At 36.9% G+C, this 25,806-nt stretch overlaps 1 protein-coding gene across 2 annotated transcripts in view; it reads left to right on the top strand.

The window, feature by feature from the left end:
• STK26 (serine/threonine kinase 26) overlaps window positions 1–25,806 on the top strand; it is a 32,214-nt gene extending 6,408 nt beyond the window's left edge. The window contains exons 3-12 of one of the 2 annotated variants that reach the window (XM_056359680.1): window positions 9,889–10,119; window positions 16,222–16,278; window positions 17,945–18,053; window positions 18,147–18,304; window positions 20,803–20,988; window positions 21,648–21,808; window positions 22,475–22,568; window positions 23,047–23,109; window positions 23,201–23,337; window positions 23,884–25,806. In XM_056359680.1, coding sequence (XP_056215655.1) covers window positions 9,889–10,119; window positions 16,222–16,278; window positions 17,945–18,053; window positions 18,147–18,304; window positions 20,803–20,988; window positions 21,648–21,808; window positions 22,475–22,568; window positions 23,047–23,109; window positions 23,201–23,337; window positions 23,884–23,908 — 1,221 coding nt within the window. In that variant the 3' untranslated portion in view covers window positions 23,909–25,806. The remainder of the gene's footprint in view (window positions 1–9,888; window positions 10,120–16,221; window positions 16,279–17,944; window positions 18,054–18,146; window positions 18,305–20,802; window positions 20,989–21,647; window positions 21,809–22,474; window positions 22,569–23,046; window positions 23,110–23,200; window positions 23,338–23,883) is intronic. The other variant, XM_056359681.1, reaches the window with a different exon arrangement.

The raw sequence follows: 25,806 nt of genomic DNA, 5'->3' as shown, positions 1-25,806 counted from the left end.
AGGAGTTCAGGGATGGGGTTGAAGATGAACTATACAAAGTTGTATTTGAAATTCTTCTGTAACAAATAATTTTCTGGCATGCTGTAATTAGTGGCTACATGTATGTTATCTTTGAAGAAATGAAGACTTGGTGAGGTATCTGTTGTATCAGGAGTTACTGTTCCAAATCCTGCTATTTCCTTCTAACTTCAAATGATTGAATATCACATTCTTTCTTGTTTCTGCCTCACCAGTTTTTACTCTATTTAAAGACTGTCATTTGTTCTTTAAATTTAAACTTCTAGGAGTTCTTCTGGAACAAGTCTGTTCTGCTGATTACACGGGGATCACAGGGCACACTCCTTAGCTCTGAAGGAGAGACTTAAATCTCATGGGAAGGGTGCCCATATTCACTAAAATCCATTCTGCCAGAGGGATTGCTAGCTGAATAAATCTGGCAAAAAGAACTCAGCAAAACTATTAATAAAGGGACTGACAAGGTAACAGGAGCTTGCCAGTCTCATTCTTCCTCTTATCTTGTGCATGTGGTTTAGCAGAAACAGGCTGTATTGGTTAGGTCCATAGCTTGGGAAAGAGCATGCCTTCAGCTTACATCTTTCTTCATGAAGAAAGCTTTGAAGAACTGCATAGTTGACTCTTAGAAGTGTGAAGCCAAGCTTGTCTTGCCAAAATCTGGATTCGAATGGTCTTGATTGAGGCAGTGTATCTGGAATAGCTTTGTGGCATGATCTGTCTTGATTCCACATGAATTCTGTATGCATCGATGAAGGAGAACAAGGAGTGAGAAATGTTAGTTATCTGCAGGTTTCACACTTGAGCTGTGAAAGGGGGAGTCTGAGAGCCCAGGGTGGCTTCACTGTTTTCAAGAACCAGAAGTCAAGCACCATGTGTTGAGTCTTGAAGAATGTGGTTTGTTTGCGTTTTTTTCTTCCCGTTTCCCTCCTGTTCCCTGGTCTTTGGCAGGCCTTTCTTTCAACTGGATACTGTTATATGTTCTGAATATTTGAATAATGTTGGCTGGGGGGGCTGGATCAGAGGGTGTCCATGCTTTGCTAGATGTCAAGTTGTATTTCAGTGCAGGCTTCTGTGTTGGGAGCTGAATGCAGAATAATAAAAACACTGTACAGCTTGAAACGACCATGAGTGTTGTGCCTAAATGTAAAACACTGAACAAGAAAGATTTAATTTCTACTGATGTAAATCAATACAGAGAAATATGAGGGGAGCAAGATGATCTTGCTGTTGATCTCGCGTAAGAAGGTGTCATCTGGCAGCCGGTCATAGCAAGAACATTTTTACATTCCTGCACAGCTTTATTCTAGCCTAGTTGGCAAGAAGAATCTGAATTTTTTTTTCAGGGTGTTTCTCTTCCTCCCCTCCCCCTTCCCCATGCCTTTTATGTAATGAGATGCTTTGCCATGCTATGAATGAGCTGCAAAGTAATTGAAAAAGGAGTTTCCTGAAACGGGCAGGTTGGTTCTGGCAGGGTAGGTTTCTTGTGTCCTTTGTAGCTCATTTTGGAGTTGTATTTCTGGTTTTTCGTTGTGCGCTTCTTGTAGCTTCAGGTCCAGTATGATTGATATGATCAAGGGCCAGTATTCAAGAGGAGAGTACAGTTTGCAAGCATGTGGTTGTCTAGCCTTGGGGAGAGTACAGAAATCTGGGATTTTTACAGACGGGTGTGTTTGCCTTTCTTTCTCAAAATGGTCCCTACCAAAGCTAGAGGAATGGTGTGACATCCTCTAACCCTGGGTTCCCACTTGGGGTTCATTGCAGGCAGTGGTTATGCCTGGAGATTTATTTGTGGTAAATAAACTTGTGGCCTGCTCTTTAACCCACATTGTGTTTTGAAGCCATCCTTTTTCAACTGGTGTTTTTCTGCCTCGCTTTAATTTTGTTTAGCCTGAAAAGAAGTAATAACTACTTCAGTAGAGAGATTTAGCAAAGATACTTAATGTGTGTTAAGCTTGAGGTCTTGTTGCTGCTTTCTAGTTTATGGGCTGGCAAATTGAAAAGCTGGATGTTATTTTTTGTTTTAGCTGGATTATAGTATGAGTTTAATCTTATTTGAAGGAGGAGAACTGTGTATCTAGTTCTAACTTGCACAGAAGAAAATGCTAACATGGCTTCAAAGATAGAGCAGCGAGGAGGCCTGTAAAATTTATGTAGCAGTTGCCATTTAACTGTAGATACTGAACTTCTAAATATTAGGAAAATGGTAAAAATGCTGCAGTGATGTAGTTTATTGCTGGCAGAGTTCTGACGTAGTTGTTCCTTTAAATGGGTGTGGCAAAAAAATTGTTTGTGTACTGATAAGCAGGCTGCTTGCTGAAAGGAAAGGCCTACTGCTAAAAGTAGGCTATAGCCCATAAATAGTTATTTTTCCATATTCCTATTAGATGTGGCTTTTGTAATCTCTGTGCAGATTAGGTTTCTCAAAACAGTTCATGACATGGACAGGTTCCAAAGCTTCTTCAGCAATGAGAAATTGCTGTAGTCCTCTGTCTTCTGACTTCTAATTCAGGTGTGAAGGCAGTTAGTTCATTGAGGTGGATTAATTACCCATTCAACAAAGGAGACTAAATTTGTTTTGAAAGATCAGCTTGTTGAACTCTATTAAAATACAGAACAGAATTTGAACACTTTGGGATACCAGACCCTGTTGATTTCTTGAACTGCCTTTTTTTTCTCCATTTAAGCACTTGGCGGCTTAAGTCTTTTTCAAATCATAGTAAAGACCTAGCCACATAATTTGTGCCCCCCTCCCTCTTTAATTCCTCTGACTCTCTTGGTGGGCCATGCTCGTCAGACGTGCGAGCAGACTGATGGATATGCAGCTGTGTGCAGTGGTTTTAAGATTTTTTTTTTTTTTTTTAAGGATACTAGGTGGTTAAAAGGTATTGATACATAGAATGGAAGCTAAGTGGGACTCCGTTTGAAATTTAAGGTTATTCAGCTACAGAGAAGCTCACTGGCATGAGAAATTTTTCTTTGTTTCCTCAATGCAGAATACTCTTCATAAATAATTGGTGTAAATTTTTTTAATTGCCTGTGTCAAAGAGCTAATCTTTAGGAGATGTGTTGTTATTCTTTCTTTTTGCTTATTTATGCTGTTTCTGAAGTTGCTTCATGTTATGTTACCGAAGTGAAAGAATGGCTAAGAATAGAGGAAGTGAGTTCAGTGGTTTCCATTTTCAGCACAGCATACAATTGACAGCTTGCATCTGCCACAGGTCAGAGATTGCTTGAAGGTGAAAGTAATTCTTTCCTTAAAAATCTGAGAAGGGGTGGGTTTGAATGCTGATTTTTAAAGTTTTGATAGTCACATGAATTTCCAGGCAGCTTGCCTTATGGCTGACTTGATGAAAACAAAGCTTGCTTATTTTTACTTTTGTTGTATTGAAGTTCCACAGGTTCTCACTAAAAATGGCAGTGAGTCTTCGCCTTGTCAGATAAGGGAGATGTTTCATAAAGGGTTATAACAGAGGTCGGGTCTCGAGGACAGCAAAATTCATATCTAGTTTTTGCTACCTATTGTGGAGAAAAGCTTGATAATGTAAAGGTTTGATACTTTATAAAATCAGAGTGTGGTGTTGTGAAAATTTCTTCTCGAGTATGTATCGTACAGTTCCAGTAAATATAATGAAGTATCTACTATCCTGGTATTTGAGTCTTGAACAGGACTGCAGGGTAGCATCAGAGTTTAGTTACATGCAAAAGTCACTGAGAAGCGTGAGCATGTGTGCAAGATGGAGTAAAAGATGTTTACAGGTTACACCCCTGTTTTGAATGTCTGCAGGTTCATTTTTTTTCTTATTATTTATAATTAATAATGGATCTACAACTGTACCTTCAGTAACTTCAAACTATTTAAATTTTTATGTATGCACACATGTACCCCTGTGGCACTGTTTGTGTGAGTAACTTTAATTGTAATAGGATTTTTAAATAAGATTAGCAAGGAGAAGTGAGGAGGAGTTCCAGGAATTAAAATCTATCACCGTCTGTGGTGCCTTTCTTGTAAAGAAGCAAAATGTGGAAATATGTATAATATATGAGAATGTATGTTGCTGTAATAGAATATGCATGGTGTATAATGTGTGTTTATATATATGTAAAATATCTGAAACTGCATGCAGGTAGTGTATGGAAAGATATTCAACTAAGAAGAATGCATCTGTTGATTTAGACATTGCTCTAAGTCCCATAGCCTCTCAGGTTTACCAAGCTTACTCCCTTTTAATGTCATGGGTTTTCTTGGGTCTGGACAGAAGAAAAACTTAGAGGTACTTTTATTATCTGAGAATAGATAAATGTCTGTGAATGGACAGATTATCTAGGATTTCCATGTGTTCAACCCAGATGCAGTATTTTGTAAGTCAGATAAATACTGAGAATAGATTAAATGTCTTGACTTTTAATCTGCTTTTCTTTGTTGACTTCCAAGTGTCTTTTTTACTCATTGTATTTCAGGTATTCATTCTTAAGACAATAAAAGATGTCTCGGAGATTTCACAAATAATAAAATAGGCCTCATAATTGCTATTTAATTTTATTGTTAGCCATAATTCACACAGTGCAGTCAGTGGGATTTAAGAGAAATGGTACAGTGCATGCTGGCTTCAGCAACCAAGTTGGCATACATTTCTCATCTGGCATTTTAATGCTAGCGTAACTGAAACTGCACAACAAATTAATTACTGGCATGTTTTTTTGGTGGTGGGTTGTGTTTGGTTTGGTTCTAAATATTTTGCCATAACATAACTTTCTTCTTTTCCTCAAACTTTCTGCGAGATAGCTCTTTTCATTACAGTTTACCTTTGACTTCTCCCGGGCTATGAAGATCAGGTTTTTATTTTCGTGTGCAGTGCTTGAAATGATGGTCTTTTAAACACACAGGTAATTCTGATGGCTTCCAAAGATACCAGCATGTATTAGGGTGCCATAGTAGTGGATACTTATAAAACATAGGAGTAGACACTCTGGTCTTCTTTTGCCAACCTTTTATAAAATCTTTTGAGCGAATTTTTCCACCTTTATCTGATGCATATTTGAGTAGCATCTCCCAATGTAAGTGAGCTCTTCTATAGTACTGCTACAATTTTAGGGGAACTTCTGTTCTAAAAAAAAGCCTGGGAGATGCTTGAAAATCCAGATAGTATAACAGCATTTCTGGGGCAGGTTTTAGACATACTGTTAAGACAACAGGATATGTTTTCTCACATTGACAGACTGCGTAGCAGAAATTGCACAAGGCTATGTTAAATGTATTTGCTTTGGGGGGACCTAGAGGATCCAGGTTTTGATTTTGTTACAGACAAGGCATTATTAGTTCAGTCTCTGTCCAAGATTCTTTGAAGCTTTGTTTTTTCATCCAGTTGTACTCGGTACCTTTTAATGAAATTCATTAATGAACCTTCTTAGAAGACCTGTTTCTGTAAAAGACCTGTCCTGCACTGACAGATCCTGAAGCAGTCTAACATACTGTTTCTTCTAATCTGGTGTGTGTCATTAGATATCTGTATAATCTTGGAAGGTAGATATTCAGTGTGCTTTCACTTTGTTTCATAGGAAGAAGGCAGAATTTGGAGAACAGGTATGTTAAAAGGGTCGGAGGTGGGAAGGCGAGTCAGACAGTCAGTCTTGTAGCAGAATGCATCCAGGGCATCACTGCATAGCTGTGTTTATTTGAATCAAAAGAAAACGCTTATATAAGCTGTATTGGTGGAATAATTGATGTAATTACTGCAGATATGCTGGCAAAAATTATGCTGTAATGTTTTTTATTTGGGACTTCTGAGCAGGCAGTTGGACTAGATGACCTCCTGAGGTCCTTTCCAAACCGAATTATGCTATGATCCTGTGACTCTATATGTGTATGTAAACACATACAGCAATAGCATATGGTTGGATAAGAGAGGAGGAGAGATTTTACTGAACACTAGTGCAGGCTGTATAGTTGTGCTGGACTGGTGAAATGGTGGACTTCCAAAGCTATGCAGAGGGCTTGTGATGTCGTCACACTTGGGCTGGTACTGTTGTTCATGCAGGAGAGACTGAAGTTGGCATGCGAATGTGCCTGTGCTTGTCATACTTGTTGCAGCTTTTGTCTGTCGAAATGGGCTTGCAGGGGAAGAGCAATAGATTCTTTTCCTGATTTGTCTGCTTATAGATGTTATCTTTGGAGAGGTGATGATGGAGTCCATATACTGCCTACTGTATTGTTACCATCTGCTGCCCGACAGCCATGACTCCCAGTAGAAACCAGCATTTATTAAAAAAAAAAACCAACTAACAAACCAATTATTGATGCAGGCAACTTTCAAAGCTTCTAAACCTTTTCCTGTTCAAGGAAAGATCTGTGAAAGAACAGGGAATAACGATTGTTTTGCTCAGGAGTGTTAATAGTGTTAGAAATATTCATTTCTACCATATTAGAAGTTTAGCTGGAAACTGCTGCAAAAATTTATTGGTATGTATTTCAGGTGTGTGTACACACATGCACACTTCTATTTATGTAAAATACATCTCCATCCTTTTCTATACCAGGAGAAAGACCATAGGCATTACTGCATTATATAAAATTTACCTTTGTTTAAAAAGTAGTCTTTTAAAGTTGTTGGCGTTTTTTTAATTAGTTGTAGAAAAACATTTCTGTAGAACAATAGTCTGATAGACAGAAAATTGACAAAGATAAAAGCAAATGTGTTTCAAAATGCACAGTCTTTGTTCTATGGCCATGTTTTAAGTTCTGCAGTGTTCTAAGTTTGAAGCTTTTGCAGAGGACATTATCTCAATATTAGCCATAGTTGGTCAGAAATATTTGCCCTTATCCTGGAGTGTCCTACAGTCCCTTGTCAGCCTTGGTGAATAACAGAAGGTGTAAAGCTGACTTTGCTGTGAGAGGATTTTCTTAGAACAGAAAGATGTGACTCTTTTCCTCTAGTCCCACACAGTTTGTTCTCCTCTGATGCCCCTCTGTTCCACCTTCCCAGGGATGTACGGGGAGTTCTGCCCTCTCCAAGTCCAGCCGTGCTCGATACCTCCCTATACTCCAGCACTCCCGTGTAATGGCATTAGGAGTTGTTGGCAGTTAAAATAGCCTTTAAAGCTCTGATTCACCTGAAGTAGCTTGGGGGAGAGAGTTTGGAGGCCTGGCTTGTTTTCTTGATCACCGTTAAGTGGGTGCATAGGATCGAGTGATGTGCATTTCCACTGAGAAGCCCAGAGGAATTTTCTGCTTAAGGTTTCTCCTGAAGCAAAACCCAAGTGTTGCTCTTTGATTGTGAAGGGCTGGATTAAACTGCTTTTCCTTTATCTGTCTGGAAGTGTTTAACGGTTTCATCTCAAATCAACAATAGCTATTAGCGTGAATGCTTCTGAGGAATCCCAGACTCCAGGTGCGTCTCAAAATGAAGTTCGTTTCTGTGAAGATGAGTATTTTAGGCTTAATGAAAAGTTTTGCCAGTCCTCTCCTAAACTCTTTTGGTTTTTGGGGATATGTGTCTGTATTTATTGTAAATGGAGAACTAACCCTTAACTGTTATTTTTTGGAACTAAGGTAGTTCAGGAACACATTAGCTAACTAGCTAAATAACAATTCAGCAGCTTAACTAGTGGCAGGAAAAGTCTGGGTGGCAGATGCTGCTGCTTTTGCCACACCTGTCCCTACAATAATTTTTTGAAACGCATCTGAAAATAGATTTTTAATTCAGGTTTTTTTTAAATTACTTTTTTATTTTTTTGTCTTAACAATGAAAAGGTGGCAGGAGCTGATGCAGTAGTATATGGCAATATGGCTATCTTTGGGAAGTTTGAAGATTTACTGGTGGTTATTTTTTGGTCTAACTAAAGGCTTTATGAGTACCTGAAGCCTTCAGTCATTTTCTTTCCCAGATTATATATATGTATGTAACAATAATAATTGTCCCAGATTTCAGACCAAGTAGTACTCACCCTCTTTTTTTCATTTGCTGTGATTATGCATTTGTTCATCTTTTAAGTCTTTCACTGGATCTATCAACAGAAGAAAATGCAACATTTTTTCCCTAATTATTTCTCTTGAAGGCAGGGGGTTTTGCTTTTTTTTATTTGTTTGTTTTTTTTAAAGGAGTAGATAGCAATGAGCTCATCATAGGCAAAGGGGAAATTCCTCGTTCTTCTTGCTTTAATGTACTGCTCAAGAACACATGTGTGTTTTATATACTTGCAAAATCTAAAAATTTTAACTCCACAGATCAGTATGAAACTGCCATACTACTTCGTGTTCCCTCCTCTTGTGATAGCACAAATGGCAGCTTGGTATATATGAACAGTGAACTGATTCAGCTGAAAATAAACCTGACAAATCATACAGTTAATTCTTAGCTAAATCTGCTTCTTGATTTGTCTCACCGTATTGTGGAATAAATTCTGGTTCTGGTAGAAGGAAAGAAGTGACAATAAGAGCCCAGTAGGGAAATGAGACTCCATTTTGGACTAGGTTAAAGTAATTTTTAATTTTTCCCCAGAAAAGATTTTTGCATCCATTTGCAAGAACGCCAGCATAAAGATGATTTCTGGAGTTTCATGTTGATACTTGAGTGTTTTGTTAAGTAGGGTAATCTGTGCCTTGGGTTGAATGCCTGCTTTTGCCAAAACTGTCACTGCTTTTGCTGGTTCTGAGTTTTGGAGTGCAAGAAAGTTCCAAAGCAAAGCATATCTTTCATATTTTCAAGTGTTGCTGTTGAATCAGAGGGTTTTTTTGGGCAGATGTTGGCTGAGCAAGGATTGATTTGTGCACTGAGTTGCCCAGTTCTGACAGCAGCAATGTGTTTACTTCTGTTGCTCTGCAAAGCATGGGCTGTTCACTTAGCACATCTGTCTTACCTCTTAAAAAAAACACTCTCCTTTAAATTTTCTTAGTATGGTCTGAAGTTTGTGTTCTTAAGCCGTGGAGCAAGTCATCAGTTTCCTTCAGTAGTCACTGCTGTGGTTTTTGGATGCACAAGTTTCTCTAAGTGGCCACATTGTATGCTTTATCTTGAAGGGAAAATGAGAATTTGCTTCCTTTTTGTTTCCTTTGTGACTACTTGAAGGAGTTGAGAAATTTAAAATATTTCTATAATAATCAGTCTGCCGATCTTAAGAGTAGTTAATCAACAGAGATTCCAAGCCAGGTATCCTCAAGCAGTGCTATGCTGCCTGGTGCTCTGTGCTGCCTTTTTGAAGGCATGCTGGGGTGATACCAGCCAGTTCTGACCAGAACCCCACTTTCAGTACTCTGCTCCAGCCTGCTGTTTCCTTCTTTGAACATCTCTCAGCCCCTTCTGCTCTGCTTCTGTACAGCACTTTTAGCTGCCCTGAAGATGACTGATCTTACCAGTTCTCAGAATCTGCCAGTGAATACCAGGTAGTGGAGTCCTCTTGCAGCTAGCTCCGTACTGTTTGATGCTCTGCACTGCTTGATAGGATGCTTTGTCTGCCTAAGGCTCTTGGCCAGGTAGAAAGCCCAGCCTTTTCTGCCTGGGTGATGCTGTTAGTGCTTCTGTGCCGTAACTGCATTCCTCAGTCTTCTGAATTACTGCACAGATAGGATTAATATTAAGAACAGCTCTTTTCTTTCGTTTTAAAGAGTTGTTATGTGAGGAACTGAAATGAGGTTTGTACCCGACTCCCTCCCTGGTGAGTCTCATTTACCTTTGACATAATTGCATAATGTACATTCGGTAACTAATAGCTGAATTAGATTTATTTCCTGCACACTGACTTCTATCTGATGCGAGCCTTCCAGTGACAATAAATCTGGATGATGTGCTTCTTGGGAAGTAATGAGGGCCAATAACTTGGAAGTAAATTAAGTAACTCATGTATCTCCCCCCTCTCCTCCTTCTTTTTTTTCTTTTCTAGAACCATAGAGCAGACCCAGAAGAACTATTCACAAAACTGGAACGTATTGGGAAAGGCTCCTTTGGTGAGGTGTTTAAAGGAATTGATAATCGGACACAGCAAGTGGTTGCTATAAAAATCATAGACCTTGAGGAAGCAGAAGATGAAATAGAAGATATACAGCAAGAGATAACTGTTTTAAGTCAGTGTGATAGTCCTTATGTAACGAAATACTATGGATCATATTTAAAGGTAATGTATAATATTGCACAAATATTTGCTAGCACCCAGTTGTTTTGAATGCCGCTAGGAAAAAATTCCAAAATTGAGGAAGAGTTATCATGCCGACTTGACCATTTATTAGTAGGTTTTTGTTTTTCTTTGAACAGAGCTTTTCACTTTGTTTTGCTCCTTTTGCTGCTGCTTTTTGATGCTGGAATTTGCATGAAATGGCTAGGGAATGAACAGAATTGATAGAGGATTCTTCTTGCCTTGCTGTTGCTTTTGGACAATGGTTTTCTCTTCTCGCTCCACAATCCCTAGCACAATTTTGTGGCCTTTCTGGGGAAGAAAAAAAAAACCTTCATACCTGTAGAAACAAACCCCTTTCTCTGATATGGAAAGGAACCCTGCACTGTGTAGAGATGTGCTGGTAATTATGCAGAATCGTAGGCCTGAGACAAAGTAAAACTGACATAAGCAGAGTTATGTAACCACTGTGTGAAATGTTATCTAAGGTATAATTTAAAAACAAACAAACATGAAAACCTGCAAAAATCAAAAAGTGTTGAGTAAGTCTTTTCAACTTGCAAAACTGTCCAGATATAATCACCTTAAGTATGGCTTAAACGATCTGTGGTGCATACGTGTTTTAGATGTTTTTAAAAAAACCTAAAGCCATGTAATAAAAGCTAAAGTATTAACTGTAGTTACAGCTATCTTAGAAGTCGGGGGGGGGGGGTGTTTGCTTGTGTTTGGGTTTTTTTTTTTGTTGGTTTTTTTTTGGCTTGTGTTTTTTCTTGGTGGGTTTTTGTTTGCTTGTGTTTGGTTGTTTTATTGTGGGTTTTTGTTTGCTTGGGTTTGTTTTTTGTTGGTTTTGGGGGGGTTTGGTTTTTTTGGGTTTTTTTTTGTTTGTGAATAGGGAAAGAAAACAGTCTTTTCATTATTTACAGCATTATAAGTATTGGAAGCAAAAATGGCGTTGCAAATCTGCCTAAGTACCTGTGCATCACAGTAGTTTTGTCTTTGGCCTTACCATGCAAGTCTTTCACTTTTTACCCTTTTTCTTTGATATCTAAGTATAGTTATTCTGTCAGTGCTATAAGACTATCAACTTGTTAGGGATTTTTATTTTTTAAAAAATGTACTTTCTTTACCGCTGTGTGAGTTCTTTACATTTCGATTCTAAATGGATGAATTCTGAAAGATTAGTGCTGACCTCTTTGCTTTTCACACTTCCAATGTTTTTGGGGAAGGAAAACTTCTGTGTGTGGAGCTTGGGGAGGTGTTTGTGGAATTTTGGTTACTTTCCCATTCATATAAGAAATTCCTATTTTTTTTAAAAAAAACCTAAACCCCAAAAAACTGAAAAATGGTTCACAGGAATGTTTTTCATCCCAAACTAGCACAATGGGAATTCTACTGCTTACTGTTCCCCAACTAAATGAATAAAAATGTCCACAAATGAGTACTTTTAGTTCTGTAATTAAAAATAAATAAAAGTACTGTTTGAGCAGTATCTTGGCTCTACATTTTTCTTGGGCTAGACTTATCCTTGGTTACTAATACTAGATCTTTCAGCTTAAGATTCCTCAGGGGAGAGTGTATTAGCTTTGTTAAATGTGCAAAGACTCTTCTATGCTGCCTTTTCATTTTAGTAATAACAGGTATTTTGAGAGTTATCTCAGTCTATTATTTTTTATTTTTTTTTACTTAATCACTATAGCTTTTAAGTTTTTATTAGCTATTATTCTAAGAATGGGTGTCAGCCAAAGCATTTAGCTGTGTAGTACTTTGCTGATGATTTAATTTCTCTATATATTGTAGACATCTCTTGGAAGCAGTGGAATAGGCACAGTTGTCTACCAAATGACTGTATAATTAAAGGTTAAAGCACGCTAAAGTAAAATTCTGAAAATTAAGACATCTTACTTCTTGCAAAACAAAGTCCTAGGCTGCAGAGATTAATAGCAGTTTCCTATGGATATGACTAGTGTGAAGGTCGCGTTCAAAGTGGTCCCATAGGTTTGCTGGTGAATACTTGGCTTTATATATAAAGATCACTGAAAATATTCCTAGAAATAGTTTAAGATAGTGGCTAAAAAAGCATAAGCATACAGTGAGTAGAAGGTATTTAAAAAATATAGAGAATTTTTTTTTCCTTTGCATCTTTCTTTATAGGAAAACAAAACAGTTGAGCCAGTCTGCCATCTCTAAGATCATGTTTATGGAATATAAATAATTTACTAAAATATATTAATCCTACATGTAAGTTTCTCTGAAGCTCTAGGGAGTGCCATTAGAAATGTTTTTTTTTTAATTATTTTTGCAGTGCTTAAATCAAAGAGAATTCATATTTTCCTGATTATACCGAAGCAAACCCTCAGTGCAAAGGCATTCAGGGTGCCTACAACACCTGTTGGTATTCCTTAGTTGAGTAATCTAGATCTTGTTTAAATCTTACAATCTGATAGGTTTTATTTTGAAGAAATTGCAGCTGAGACCATGTGCTAGCTTCAGGTTTTTCATATGTGCCTGAGTTCATCCACTTGAACTGTAACAGAATATCTTCTGTTGTAACTTATTCTTGTTTTTAAACCGATTTTAAGTAAGCTTTGAATAAGCAGATGGCTCTTGTCATCAATTTGTAGTCACTTTCACTTTTATCTCCGGTGAGATAGCATATTTGATACTTAAAAGTTGTTTATGACTAAAACACAAAAGAAGAGATGTTAACTGTGAGGGTTTTCTGATTGCAAGCATTTCAGATGAGAGATTTTATTTTTGTACAGCCTCTTCTACACATTCTTCAGCTTTACAGTTTCCTTGCACTTTAGGATGCAAAGCTAGGCTTGTGGCTGAACCGGATGGAGTCGCTCAGTCTCAGGGAGCCCAGGGCTTACCAGCTACATGCAGGCTCTTCCAGATGCTCCTGCTGCTGAAAGGGGGAAGGGAAGAGTGTCTTTATTTCATTACTTGACTTACTAATTTGTAACTTAGTCAGCTCAGCTGATGCCATGTGAGATACTCTTATGTTTGCAGCCTAGCTGCTCATTAGCTACAGCTTGTACATCTGACTTGTACATGTGATTTTAAAAATATGGACAGTCCCTTAATATTTTTACCTAGCAGTGCAATGTTATTTGTCTGTTACCGGATATTTTACTCTTGAAAAACCTTATTGTTAGTACAGAGTGGCAAGGTCTACTTACTTGAGGTTCTTGGAATAAAGCTGATGGCAGTTTTCAGTTAGTGATACAAAAAGGTGCAAAACCCCAACATCTTTGTAATTTGGGTTACCTGTATGTCTTGAATTTTGGAGTTTGAATGGGAGTTTCCCATTGAATTAATCTTGGAGCTTAGGTATTAGTAATTTTCTTCTCGAATTTTCATTGGGTATCTGGCAAGAGCAGAACTGTTTTCTAAACATACTGGTAGGTGATGTACAAATATATCGTCAAAGAATGCACCATAATAAACACATTTGTGTACGGTGGTAAAATGTTCCAACTTCATATCGTGTGTTTCACAAATGCCTGTAGAAATGTACAAGCTTACAGCTGTATTAATGCAACTTTTGTAGCTATAAGATAACTTTAAATCCTGACGTAGATGTCTGTAGATGTTCTCATTTGTGGAAGGTCAGGATCTTGCCTCCTCATCCCATATTGCACTTTGATTGCAGTTAACATCACATCTCAATAAATAAAACATTCGTTGCGGAGAGTACCCTTGAAAGTGATAGTGCATAGCAATGCAGCAGTGTGAGTTAGGTTAGACAGCTAAAATGAGTGTTCTCCTCAAGCGTAATGGCTTGTCGAAATGTATTACTACCTTATCAGTTCAGGATTGATAAAGATTAAAGGTATTAAAAGTTACCTTAGTTCTGGCATGTTTTGGTTACACCAGTTTGTGAAGCTTGATAAAATACTTGAGCTGTACTTTACATGTGAATCCCATAGAGATAGATCTTCTCATGACTGAAATTTTATGCTTGTTTTCCCTATTTGTGCCATTTAGCCGAGGAGTTTAAATATCTATCCTTGTAAATATTACAGCCACCTGGGCTTGCTCTTTTCTTTTGCACTTAAAACAAGCCTGAAGTTATTAGTTTTTCAGATTTGATATCGAGAACTCTTGTAGTAGTGTCCGGAGACTTCCATCAGAATTATACAGCACTTTGTGCAGCAAAGCTCTGAGACAATCTAAAGATACTGTTTATTCTACATTGTCTATTTATACTTGATGGACCAAAAATAGCTAGGAAAAAGGTTGTTCATGCCTGTCTAGAAAATATCCACACCCGGTTACAGTGGATAGTAGCAGTTTCTTTGAGACATTATTTCAGAAACAGGGTACTTACTCATTTTCACCCTATACTGTTTTTAAATAATAGTCAAATCCTCCAAACATGTCCGGTAACCACAATGTTTGCCTTAAACTGGAGTTCCTTGCAGGTCTCCTCAGCTGACAAAGTTGGGCTTTGTAAAAACTGCTAAAATTAGCCAGCCCTTCCCTGCTGATCTCATAATATTGGAATAGACTCTCATAAATGGTGTGTTTTTTAAATTTGGTATAAATCTAATAGAGCCGACTTTGTTAAGATAATTGGATGTGGCGCTTTCAGAAACTGCACCTTTATTTGCATGTTGAGTTTTCTTTAAATTTCTGTCACTAGTCAGGCAATAGGGTGGGAAACCATGCAATGTAGAATGTAGGAGGCTTTAAAAAATACTTCTGTCGATAAGCTTGTGCTCTGTTACAAGGAACTAGCACTAGTAAATATCTGTTGGAAATTTAAACAGCATGTGTGGTACTTCAACAGGTCTGGTTCAGTTGAGTATTTTTAGTAATGGTTTTTATTTGAAATCAAGAAATGTTTTTATTTGCAGAATTACTTAGAATAGTAGCCCATAGATTAATATTTTGGTTTCTTCTGAAATGTGAGGGGACTCTGGCGAGCAAATAGCAGAAGATCCCAGTTTTGAAACATACACTCTGTAGATCTGATACCAAATCTTTCGAGTTTTGTGTGTGAACCAGCTACATACCAAGGGCAAAGTCAGCATCTAAAAACCAGTGTTAGAAGTATTTGTCAGTTCTAGTATTCTAGTAGAGACATCTCCACAAAGAAAACAGAAACTCACATATAGCCCATAGTGAAAGTGTACATGAACTTTGCAATATTACTAGAAATAATTTTAAAAAATATAATCCTAAGATAGGTGCCTTAAGTCATACTTTTTATTGAACTACGTTGCTCTTATCTTCGACCTTTTAATGGCTGATTTCAAATCTCTGATTGGAAAACTTCAGAAACCTGAGCACTTTTGTAGGGTTCCAGGCCTGGCAGTGCAGTTTCTCCTGGCTGGTGGTTGCGCAGCTTTGTACCTGAAAATTGGAGCTGCCCCTAGGGTAGCAAGCATGTTTTGTGGTAGGCTGTAAGTCCTTAGGTACAAGCATATTCAAGGGCTATCAGTTCTCACTTTTTGATGGATCTGACAACTTCAAGTTGACACTTGCAGGCATGTTAGATACACACTTGCCCAGTTACCGTGTAGCTGAAGAGGCACTTAGCAGCTGCCTCCATTAGGCTTTACATTTCTGTTGTCTTTGAAGCGTGTTCATACTCCCTCACTTGCTCAAAATTAAAGTAAGTTCTAAGTACTTTCCTGAGATGAGAGGTATGGTGATGTTACAAGAACGTTTCCTATTGTAATGCTTCTGTATCACAAAAGGCTGGAATAAATAGTTGTAATGCAAAGACAGTCTTTCGTAAGAACTACAGCCTTACATTTAAACACTTAGTTTAAACTTAAGCCACCACCAAATCACTTTCTTCTCGAAGTTCTGTTGCTTTGGGTGAACTTTTTTAGGTGTCAGTGGAAAATGATTGGCGGGAGGAGTGGTGGTGGTGTTTGTTGCTTTTTTAAATACAGAAGTTAAAATTTAATTGATATTTAGACAACTTGCACAGGAGCTGTGTGATACAAGAAGTAATTACCTGTAACTTGGTGATTAATGGGACTCTGCATTTGTGTTCTCCTAATAGTATGCAGGTAGTCTATTCAGATACATGGGGGTTTTTTTCTGTGGCAGCCTTGGACTTCTAACACCTCATGCCTTCCTTTACAGGGCACAAAACTATGGATAATAATGGAATATTTGGGTGGAGGGTCAGCTTTGGATCTTGTAAGTATATGATTTTTTTGCATTATAAGTACTAGTGAACCTTGTTTCATTGTGCTTTCATATCTGTTTATATATAATCTAGTCCCTGGAGGCAACTGCTAATCACATCACTGCTACATTGTAATGCTCCAAAAAGTGTGAATTTGAATGATAATTCTGTTATATTGAATTGATGCTGATTTTTTTGTTTTTACTGTTTGTCCCTAAGCATTAGGAAGCATCCATTTGTTCTCAGTCAAATGTAAGGCAATTTTTTTTTCTTAGTATGAGGAGAAGTACTGTTCTTGCCATATGTGGTGGGTTTTGGGTTTTATGTTGGCAGCCCCTCCCATATCTCCGCCCCCTGGTAGAATTCATTACACTCGAATAAAAAAATGTTTCCTTTGGGATTGGGTCTCAGGAATGAATGAAGTGTGTGCCCACAGAGTACGGTTAGTTTTAACTGGTTAAAAGGTGTTGGATTTTCCATTTTCGGGTATTTTCAGTTAAGCATGAAAGTGCCTTTTACTTAAGATAGTGCAGCATTCATGAGGGATGTAGCTTAGAGAGTACAAGAGCACAGTTCACTGTATGGATGTGGTTTCCCCATACTTTCAGTACAGCTCTGCCTCAGCTGTAAAGCGTAGAGGCCCACCCTTTCCTGTAAGATAATACAACTCAGTCTTTGTTTGTGTGATTGTGAAGGAAACATGTCATGTCTTCAGTATTACAGAATGGTGTGTTAATTACATATTTGCTAACAGTGGTCCTGTCTGCAAGAGCTGAAGTATGTGCTTCGCTTCACAAATTGAGTTAAACTTCTTAATGAAATTACATCGCATCAACTCAGCTACAGGAATGTAAAAGCATAGTAATTACGTGTAGCATGTAGTACTTTGTAGCTCTGGAACTTGGTCTTTTTGAGAAATGAGCTGTGACATATGTACTCTTAACACTTGAATAATTGTGGAGTTGTCAGAAATTGTGAAATAGCCTTTACTAGTGACATTGAAACCACTGAAGAATAAAACTTTAAGTTTTGCCACATTTACCTCACTTTGCCATACCATAATTTCATGGTGTTCTCTGTTTCAGTGCTGTGTTGATATTTTTTTATAGCAGAATCACCCACCTTAATTGCTTCTGTTTTATTTACATAGCTTTCTAATGTGCAAAGCTTACCCTTATTCCATACTAGCAACTTTATAGTAGCACATTATGTTCTTGATGCAAAAGCAAGCATGGTATCAAAAATGCTGGAACAAGAAAAAAGAATGCATCATAAATTTTAAACCCCACAGTCAATAGACTAATTTATTTTGAAATAAACTGAATTTCTTCATTTGCTTAATCTAAAGTGCAAAATTCAGTCTGCAGTGTTTGCTGTCTGTAAGAAACTATAACTTTATGTTAAGCTTTTCACGTGCGTTGCGTGCTGAGGGGAGTGCATACTGTATGCAGTAGAAAAGTACCAGCATTTTCAATGTATTATCAATAGAGGACATGTAAAGATGATCATTCCATTGGCACCTGTTTCTGATAGAATGTTGACATACTTTATTAAATATTCCATTAATTCTGTTAGTTCTTTAAAAAAATCTTTCAAGTTTAAGATTTAATTAAATCAATAACAAGGCAAAAATTAGATACAAGACTAAAATTATTTTAATGTGTCTTTTTTCTAAAGCTGCGTGCTGGCCCGTTTGACGAGTTCCAGATTGCTACCATGCTAAAGGAAATCTTGAAAGGTCTTGACTACCTACACTCAGAGAAGAAAATTCACAGGGATATAAAAGGTGCATAACATTTTAAATGTTACTTTGTTAAAGCCTTTAAAAATCATAAGAGCAGTATTCTAATTGAGATACTATGTTTTTCCCTTGTGGCAGCTGCCAATGTCTTGTTATCAGAGCAAGGTGATGTTAAGCTTGCTGATTTTGGAGTTGCTGGGCAGCTGACAGACACGCAAATTAAGAGGAATACCTTTGTTGGAACTCCATTTTGGATGGCACCTGAAGTTATTCAGCAGTCAGCGTATGATTCAAAAGTAAGTATGAAAGTAGAATACCTTTTCTGTGTATCTGCAGATCCAACAGAAATGCCTTTGATTTTTGTGGTTTTAGCTCTATTAGTATGGAGAAAAAAAAGTGGATTTCAAATAATAAAATTAAAGGTACAATTGAATTGTTCTTACACAGTAGTTATATGTCACTGTACTCGCATGCAAGTAAAATGATACTTTCTAGTCAAGATTCTTTCAGAGAAACTCCCTGGATGCTTTCAGTGTTGTGGGTTAGTTGGTTGGTTTGTTTTTAATTTCAATTCAATGTTTTGCATTTAATTCAAACAGTGGTAAAGTTTTCACAAATTAGAATGCCATCAAAACTTATCAGCTTATTTAAAGCCAAGATGGTGGCTGAAATGTTACTCTTTCCTCAGATTTTTAGAAACAGCTCTGGATATAATTTCTTCAGTGGTATTTCTGAGGACCTGTGTAATGCTGAAGGTTTTAGCACAGGTGACTGATCCTGAGGAGCAAAAAAATTTACTTGATGGGTAGCTGTGGTAGCATTACAGTACCTTGTACATTTCTTTGTCATGGGAGCTGTTGATGGATGACCGATTGCAAAGGAGAGCTTCCTTATGTGAACTAACAGTAGAAAAGCAGACCTCTGCCATGTTGTTCTGATGGTTGGGAACTGCTGCTAGAAGTGACAATAAGAGGGAACAGTCCCCTCTTCTCCCGTGTGTATACCTACAAGATGACCTATGTATGGCTAGTGAAATGGCAGTGTATTTTGCTGGCATTGGGTTTTCTACACCCTGTGGATGCAACTTTAGATAGCAAGAAATCTAAAAATCTTGGTATACGCAAAGTAATACTTTCATACAATTTTTTTCTCAACTGTAACTGTTCTTGTGATGTGCACATAAAGAAAAGACTGTTGAATATCTGAGATGTCTTGAAGATATTCACACTTCAGGAGACTTTCCCAAGATCCTTCAGACTTGATGGCATTTTTGTACATGTCACAAGGGTTCTTGCTGATAAGAAAGACGTATGTTGTAGTTCTCATGTTTAGGGTTTCAGTGGTGCAACTGTAACGTGCTCCCCAGGGCATTTTGGAAAAGGGCTCTACCCTGCTTTGAAAATGCGTGTAGTCCGGTTGAATTGAGAATAATTTGTCTCTGCTTGCCCTGTGTATAAATCAGCTGTATCACCCCTCATTTATGTTCTCCCAGCAACCTAATCTTCTGCCTTCCATATCGCCTCAATATGTTGTGAGAGCAGTGCCCTCTCCCTTTTCTTTCTATGCCAAAAGGCTGGTGGGAAAGCACAGAAGATGCAAGCCTTTGATAGGACAGAAGAAGGGTTTTGGACAGGATACACGTCAATTTCTAGACTAATACTGACGCGTATTTTGGCACCTGGACTGAATTCTAACCTTTCTCCTTCTGTCCCTACTTCAAAATGACAGAAAATAAAAAATAAATTCATACATCTTCGCAGTGGTAGAGATTTACAAGCCCTATCTCTTCTTTCAAGACATTTTGCTCCAACATGTAGTTGTTGGTTATGATATTTCAGTAATAAACAGTGAACTAGTTTAATTCTTCAATATTAAGTGCAGGTATTTTAGTTCTTGTGAATAGGAAAGGAATATTGGAGAGTTGCAAACTGTAACTCTTGTTTACTCTATGGGCAACTTCAATTTGTGACTTCTGTGCCAAGCGTAGTCAACCATTGCCAGCCACTTTTTAATGTGAAGCATCTTTAGTGACCTTAATAGCTATTGTAGCTCATCTAAGAAGATGCAAGTAGTGTATATTTCACTTGGGAAAAATCTCTAAATTGGGAAATAATTTTATAGTTCATAAGGTATTTTGGTAGAAAGACAGAATTTTTTATAATGCTTACCTTTAGCTAAAATAAATACCACTTCATTATTCTTCAAAAACTTACACTGTGAACTTGGTATTTCAGGTCTAACTAGTTGATCATCTTCTAGCTAAATTCATCAAGCAGGCTGTTAGGAAAGAAATGATCACCTGCTGGATTTCATTCAGCTTTCTGCTTTGTTCCTTTAGAGTGAGGTTTCTAAAAAGGTTGGATACCTCAGTGCATCTACAGTTTTAAAAAGTACCGTCGGCATGCAGTTTTTCTACCCAGACAAAAATCTGAATTGGGCATAGGAAATTAGTGGCAATGTGTAATTCATTATGTAGAAAAAAATCAGAGGGAGATTAACGTTTCTGAAGGTTTTTCCAAAAGCATGTGCATTTAGGTGCGTTTGCTGACAGTGTTGCAACAGCAAGTGTGCAATAAAAGTGATGTTGTAGATGTTTGTCTTTAAAGACTAAGTCAGCCAGGCCTTTGGGAATTATAGCCTTCAAGTATTAGAAAGGAATCTTTGTGCATTGTCTACTTAGAGCAAAAATAATTTTATAGATAGATGAAGTATATGTGAAGATTTCAGTTATTAAATGCTTAGTCACAATATTTTGAACTAAATTTTGAACTAAAAGTAACTTTTCCCTTCTCAGGCTGACATCTGGTCATTGGGAATCACTGCTATTGAACTAGCCAAAGGGGAGCCTCCCAACTCTGATATGCATCCGATGAGAGTTCTATTTCTCATACCGAAAAACAATCCTCCGACGTTATTAGGAGAATTCAGTAAACCTTTTAAAGAATTCATTGATGCGTGTCTGAATAAGGACCCAACATTTGTGAGTAGAGAGATATATGTATGTGTGTGTGTGTATATATAGACGTTTTGGTTTTGTTTTCTACTCTCTCATGCTTGTGAAGTATTTTGCTGGTGTAGCATGTCATAGTTGAAATAATTTTAGAGAGTGTACTTTCCACTGTAAACGGTAGTGGTGCTTTTTAATAGCTGTGTCTCCATCCTGGTGTCTTTTGTTTAAAATACTGAAGGGAGGAGGGAGAATGCTGAAAGAAATTATGGTGGCAGGGACAGCTTCCTAAAATGCACTCAAACCTAGGATAATGTCAGAAGAGAAACTTTAACAGAGGAGAGAATCTTTTTTTTTTTTTTTTTTCTTTCTTTTTTTTTTTCCCCCCTCCGGCAGAACTTTTTCTGCCTGTCTGAATTCTGCTTACAAGGAAACGTTGCATTGGACAATTTTGATTAGTCATTTTCCTGGGTGTGTACCTTCTAGCATAGAAGGATAAGGAGTATAGTCTGTGTGTGACTTGATCATATTTTTAGAGTGCTTGTAAATGTGGATTACTGGTTTTCTTGACTTCCTGTTTCAGTAATTTCCTGATACTTTATGAGTTAGCTTTAGGAGTCAGTTGTCTTACTAAATCTCCCTTATTAACATTTAAAATCATGAAATGTTAGCATAACTTTAAATATTTAAAGTGTTTCTTTCAGCGTCCCACTGCAAAAGAACTTCTGAAGCACAAATTCATTATGAAAAATGCCAAGAAGACTTCATATCTGACAGAACTGATTGATAGGTTTAAGAGATGGAAAGCAGAGGGACATAGTAGTGATGAAAGTGATTCCGATGGTTCAGATTCGTAAGTTTCTTTTCAGTTTAGTCTCCTTTTGGCTTTTCTTTTTTCTTTTTTAAATAATGTTACTGAAGTAGGTTTGTTGCAGTTTCTCTTTGTAATTAACACCTCTTCTGTACATCTGTCTCTGTTCCGTATGTTTTTCATTGGCTTCTTTCAAGAAAACCCCTTTATGACCCTAAAGTCTAATACATAAGTTGTGCGCTCATTATCTCTTTAAGCTTTCTCTCTCTGAACTCAATTTCAGTTCTGTTTAAGTTCTGTGTATTGCCTAGTCTGAGGCTAGTGGTTGTACCAAAACCAATGAATCACAATTAGAAACATTGCAGAGCAAGGGTGAGGTGTGTGAAGAAGTTTGTACAATGCCTGTGGAACATACATTCTGTAAGTCTCTTGCGTTTCTGGCTATCCGGTAACTTTAAATGGGATGCCATGGGAGAAGGTAGGCTTTATGTGTAGATAACATCTTCTCTTTGCTTTGATGGTATTTCAGTTTATTCAGCCTTTCAAGTTGTTTTTCTTTAAAGTTCAGTTAATGCTTCGATACCCAGTTTCCTTATTTTAAGGAATGTGGAACTAATCCATAGAGATTTATAATGTATTTGGGTTACCTATGCTTGCCGAGTGTTATGTTGTGGCTAGTATTATGTACATCGTATCCCTTTCCTTCAGGGAGTCCAGTAACAAAGAAAATAACTCTCATCCTGAGTGGAGCTTTACAACAGTTCGAAAGAAGCCAGATGCAAAGAAGCTACAGAATGGGACGGTATGTGCAGTCTGAAGAGTTCTTTCTAAGTGCTGGTTTTGAAGCCAGTTTAAGGAAGATAGTGGTAAACTTAGCAATTACTCACTTTTCATAAGAAGTAACTATATTTTTGTAGTTCAAGAGATGATGCTTGTTAGTGATACTTCCTATGCCCATGTCAGCCTTCAGTGCGAAATACACCGCATACTAATAGATCAGTATCTGTTCATAGAGATGTGAATTTTCAAGACGTGTGTAATGTTAGAGAGGAAAAACTGAACTGTTTTTCTGATGATATATGATATTGTTTCAGATATGTCATCAGGCATCTGTTTCCATATCACATAGTGTTTGATATATTGGGCCTTGATTGGTTTTGTAACATATTTCAAGTGCTTTGTTGAATTTAACTGAACTTCCAAAATCACGTGCTGTGTTAAATTCACTGTATATGTTGTATAGGAATATGCTAATGTAATCCTTATTTGTTAACTTTCAGGATCAGGATCTTGTTAAAACCCTGAGTTGTTTAACTATGATAATCACGCCTGTGTTTGCTGAGGTAAGCCTTTTGACTTAAAAAACTTCTTGGAAAATATTACCCAATGCCTGATAACTTTTATAAGTTTTATCTGTTTTGGTTTGCTACCCAGCTCAAACAGCAGGACACAAATAATGCTAGCAGAAAGAAAGCAATTGAAGAACTTGAGAAAAGCATCAATGTGGCAGAAGCAACGTGTCCAGGGATCACAGATAAAATGGTGAAGAAACTTATGGAGAAATTTCAGAAGTAAGTTCAGGAATTTTTTTGTATTCATTGTTTTAAAAAAAAAATAAATTAAAAGAAAAATTTTATAGTAAGAACTTATGCACAGGCAAGGCTAGCTGACACTGAACAGCCTATGTTGGGTAAATCTGAGTGCTTTAGCACTAAGTGAAATATCTTCTGTGCCCCGTGCTTTTAAACTTTGAGCTTTGGTAGTTAGAAGTAACACTTCTGTTTGAGACTAAAACTAATGGTAACAATTACTGTATCTGTTTGGTCTAGTGCTGCAATTTTACTGTAGTTGTTATACCTTGCTTCCTTTAATTTAGCCTGCTGTTTTGTTGTAAGCATATTTGTAGCCAGTAAGGGAGCAGGACGATCGTTTAACTTCTCTTTGTAGCAATTTTTTTATTTTTTTTTTTTAGAATGTCACTTCTGATGGGGTTTTATTCCTATAAACTGTTGAGATGAAGGCATATATGAGTTTAATGATGCAAACAGTTATGTGCTGTTAGCCAAGCTGAAACAATATAATTAACAAAATTCTTACTTGCATTTTTTTATCCATAGATTTTCTGTTAATGACTCATCCTAAGAAACTTCACATAATTGACTGCTGTTTCGTATGGACCCAGTGAAACCCACCAAAACTACTTCAAGCTTGGCAGTGCTTAGCTCATGAGCTCCTTGTGCCTTTTGGATCTTTGCAACATATTGATGGTGATTGAGGATTTGAAAGAACCTACTCAACTATTTTGTGGCAGTGCACATGGTTTTATATTTTCAGGAAATTATTTTGTAAAGAACAACTTTTAATATTGTAGTTTCACCTGTTTAATCTGATAAATGTTGAGGTGCAGTTTTGCTTTTAGAAATAACCATTACTTTAGTTAATAGAAAGTGCAAGTACAGTATGTTTTGATGCTATTTTGTTCCTGTACATGGGGATGTACAGGTCTTTTGTATTCATGAGTTAAACTTTTGTAAATCACTAACAAGCTTCAGAGAAAATAGCTTTCTCACAAGCGTATTCAAAACATGTAATGTAGTGGCAAGGGTATTGCTGTAGCACCTGCTTCAACCAGCATATAGTTATCGTGCCCTGAAAAACCTGCAACAGTATCTATTATAATTCTAAATTGGTACAGTATTTTAGGCAGCTCTATGATTAAATATATTTGAGAGCAATATGTCAATAGTTTGCAGGTGATATGTAGCAACAGGTGTATCCTGATGTACAGTATATGTATTACCTTTTAGAACAGGTTTTGAAGTAGTAATTCAATCTTATATCATCATGGTAGGAAAATTTAGAGCAATACAGTTGAGGGGGTGGGGCTTTTGGCAATAATGGACAAAACCTGAAGTCCAGTTTAACTTAATTTAATTTTTTTCCTCTGAGTATACATGCCTGGGTGGAAGGGAGCCAGAGAAGCCGAGCGTCACATGATACATACCTCACAAGCAGGTATAAGTGTAACACCAGCGTTCTGTGTGGTGGTGTTGTTTCTCCTGTAAGATATTTATACACATTTTTGTTCTTAAGTACGTTAAATACAGTACATCAGCATAATTTGTTTATAATTTTCTGAAAGTGTATTTTAAATATGTATTTACCAGTTAATATGCAAATAACGGAGTTATAGATATTCTTTCACAAAAAGGTAGTACTGTGCAGTACGGAGTGATTTTTTTTTTTTTTTTTTTTCATAAGAAGTAGGTAAGACTATAAAGTTGCTTTCAGTTATATATTTATGGTACTGCTAGTTGGGTAATATCTTCTCTTTTGGGGTTTTTTTTTCCCTTTTTCAACCCAGTATGTATATTATGCTGAAGTTTTGAACTGGGATTGTTTTTCAATACTTAGTTGTGGAACTGTTGGTGTAAATTTATTTTTGATAAAAGCTGGGTGTGTTTATTTTATGGTTCAGACCTGCACATTTTGTTTTTGCACAAAAGTCATTTTAAAGAATCTGAAATATATCTGCCAAATATTGAAAAAGTAATGGTGTGCAAGTAAATACTGCATTTTTAGTCAAATGTTGCCATTACATCGTTTTTATATAAAGGACACTTGTGAGAGATGGTGGTTAGATATGCCAAGGACAATTATTTTCAATGGTGCCTACACTGTAAAAAAATTACTTTTAACTCCTTGTTTTAATTTTAAAAAAATGTTTCTGTTTAAAACTTTCATCTGCTATATAACTGAAATTCAATTAGAATTTATATCTGAGAAAAAAAGTCTGGAAATAGTTTTTGAAAACAATGTTATGGATTAAATAAATATTTTTATAAATGTAAAAGCAGCAAAAGTTGTAAATACAGTTGATCTGAAGCTTTACAAAATAACTGCATCACAGAAACAAATTGTAGTGTTCCTCTAGCTTCTGTAGTTGTTAGTCTTGTAAATCTGTTTATAGATGAAGCTTATTTCAGTGTTTTGGGGGGGTTAAATGGTTTAAAAATAAATATTTAAGTTCTGTAAACTTT

Source organism: Falco biarmicus, chromosome 14 (genome assembly GCF_023638135.1).
Source record: "Falco biarmicus isolate bFalBia1 chromosome 14, bFalBia1.pri, whole genome shotgun sequence".
NCBI classification, from domain to species: domain Eukaryota; kingdom Metazoa; phylum Chordata; class Aves; order Falconiformes; family Falconidae; genus Falco; species Falco biarmicus.
Note: the sequence above shows the minus strand (reverse complement) of the source record. Positions and strands in the feature narration are given on the sequence as shown.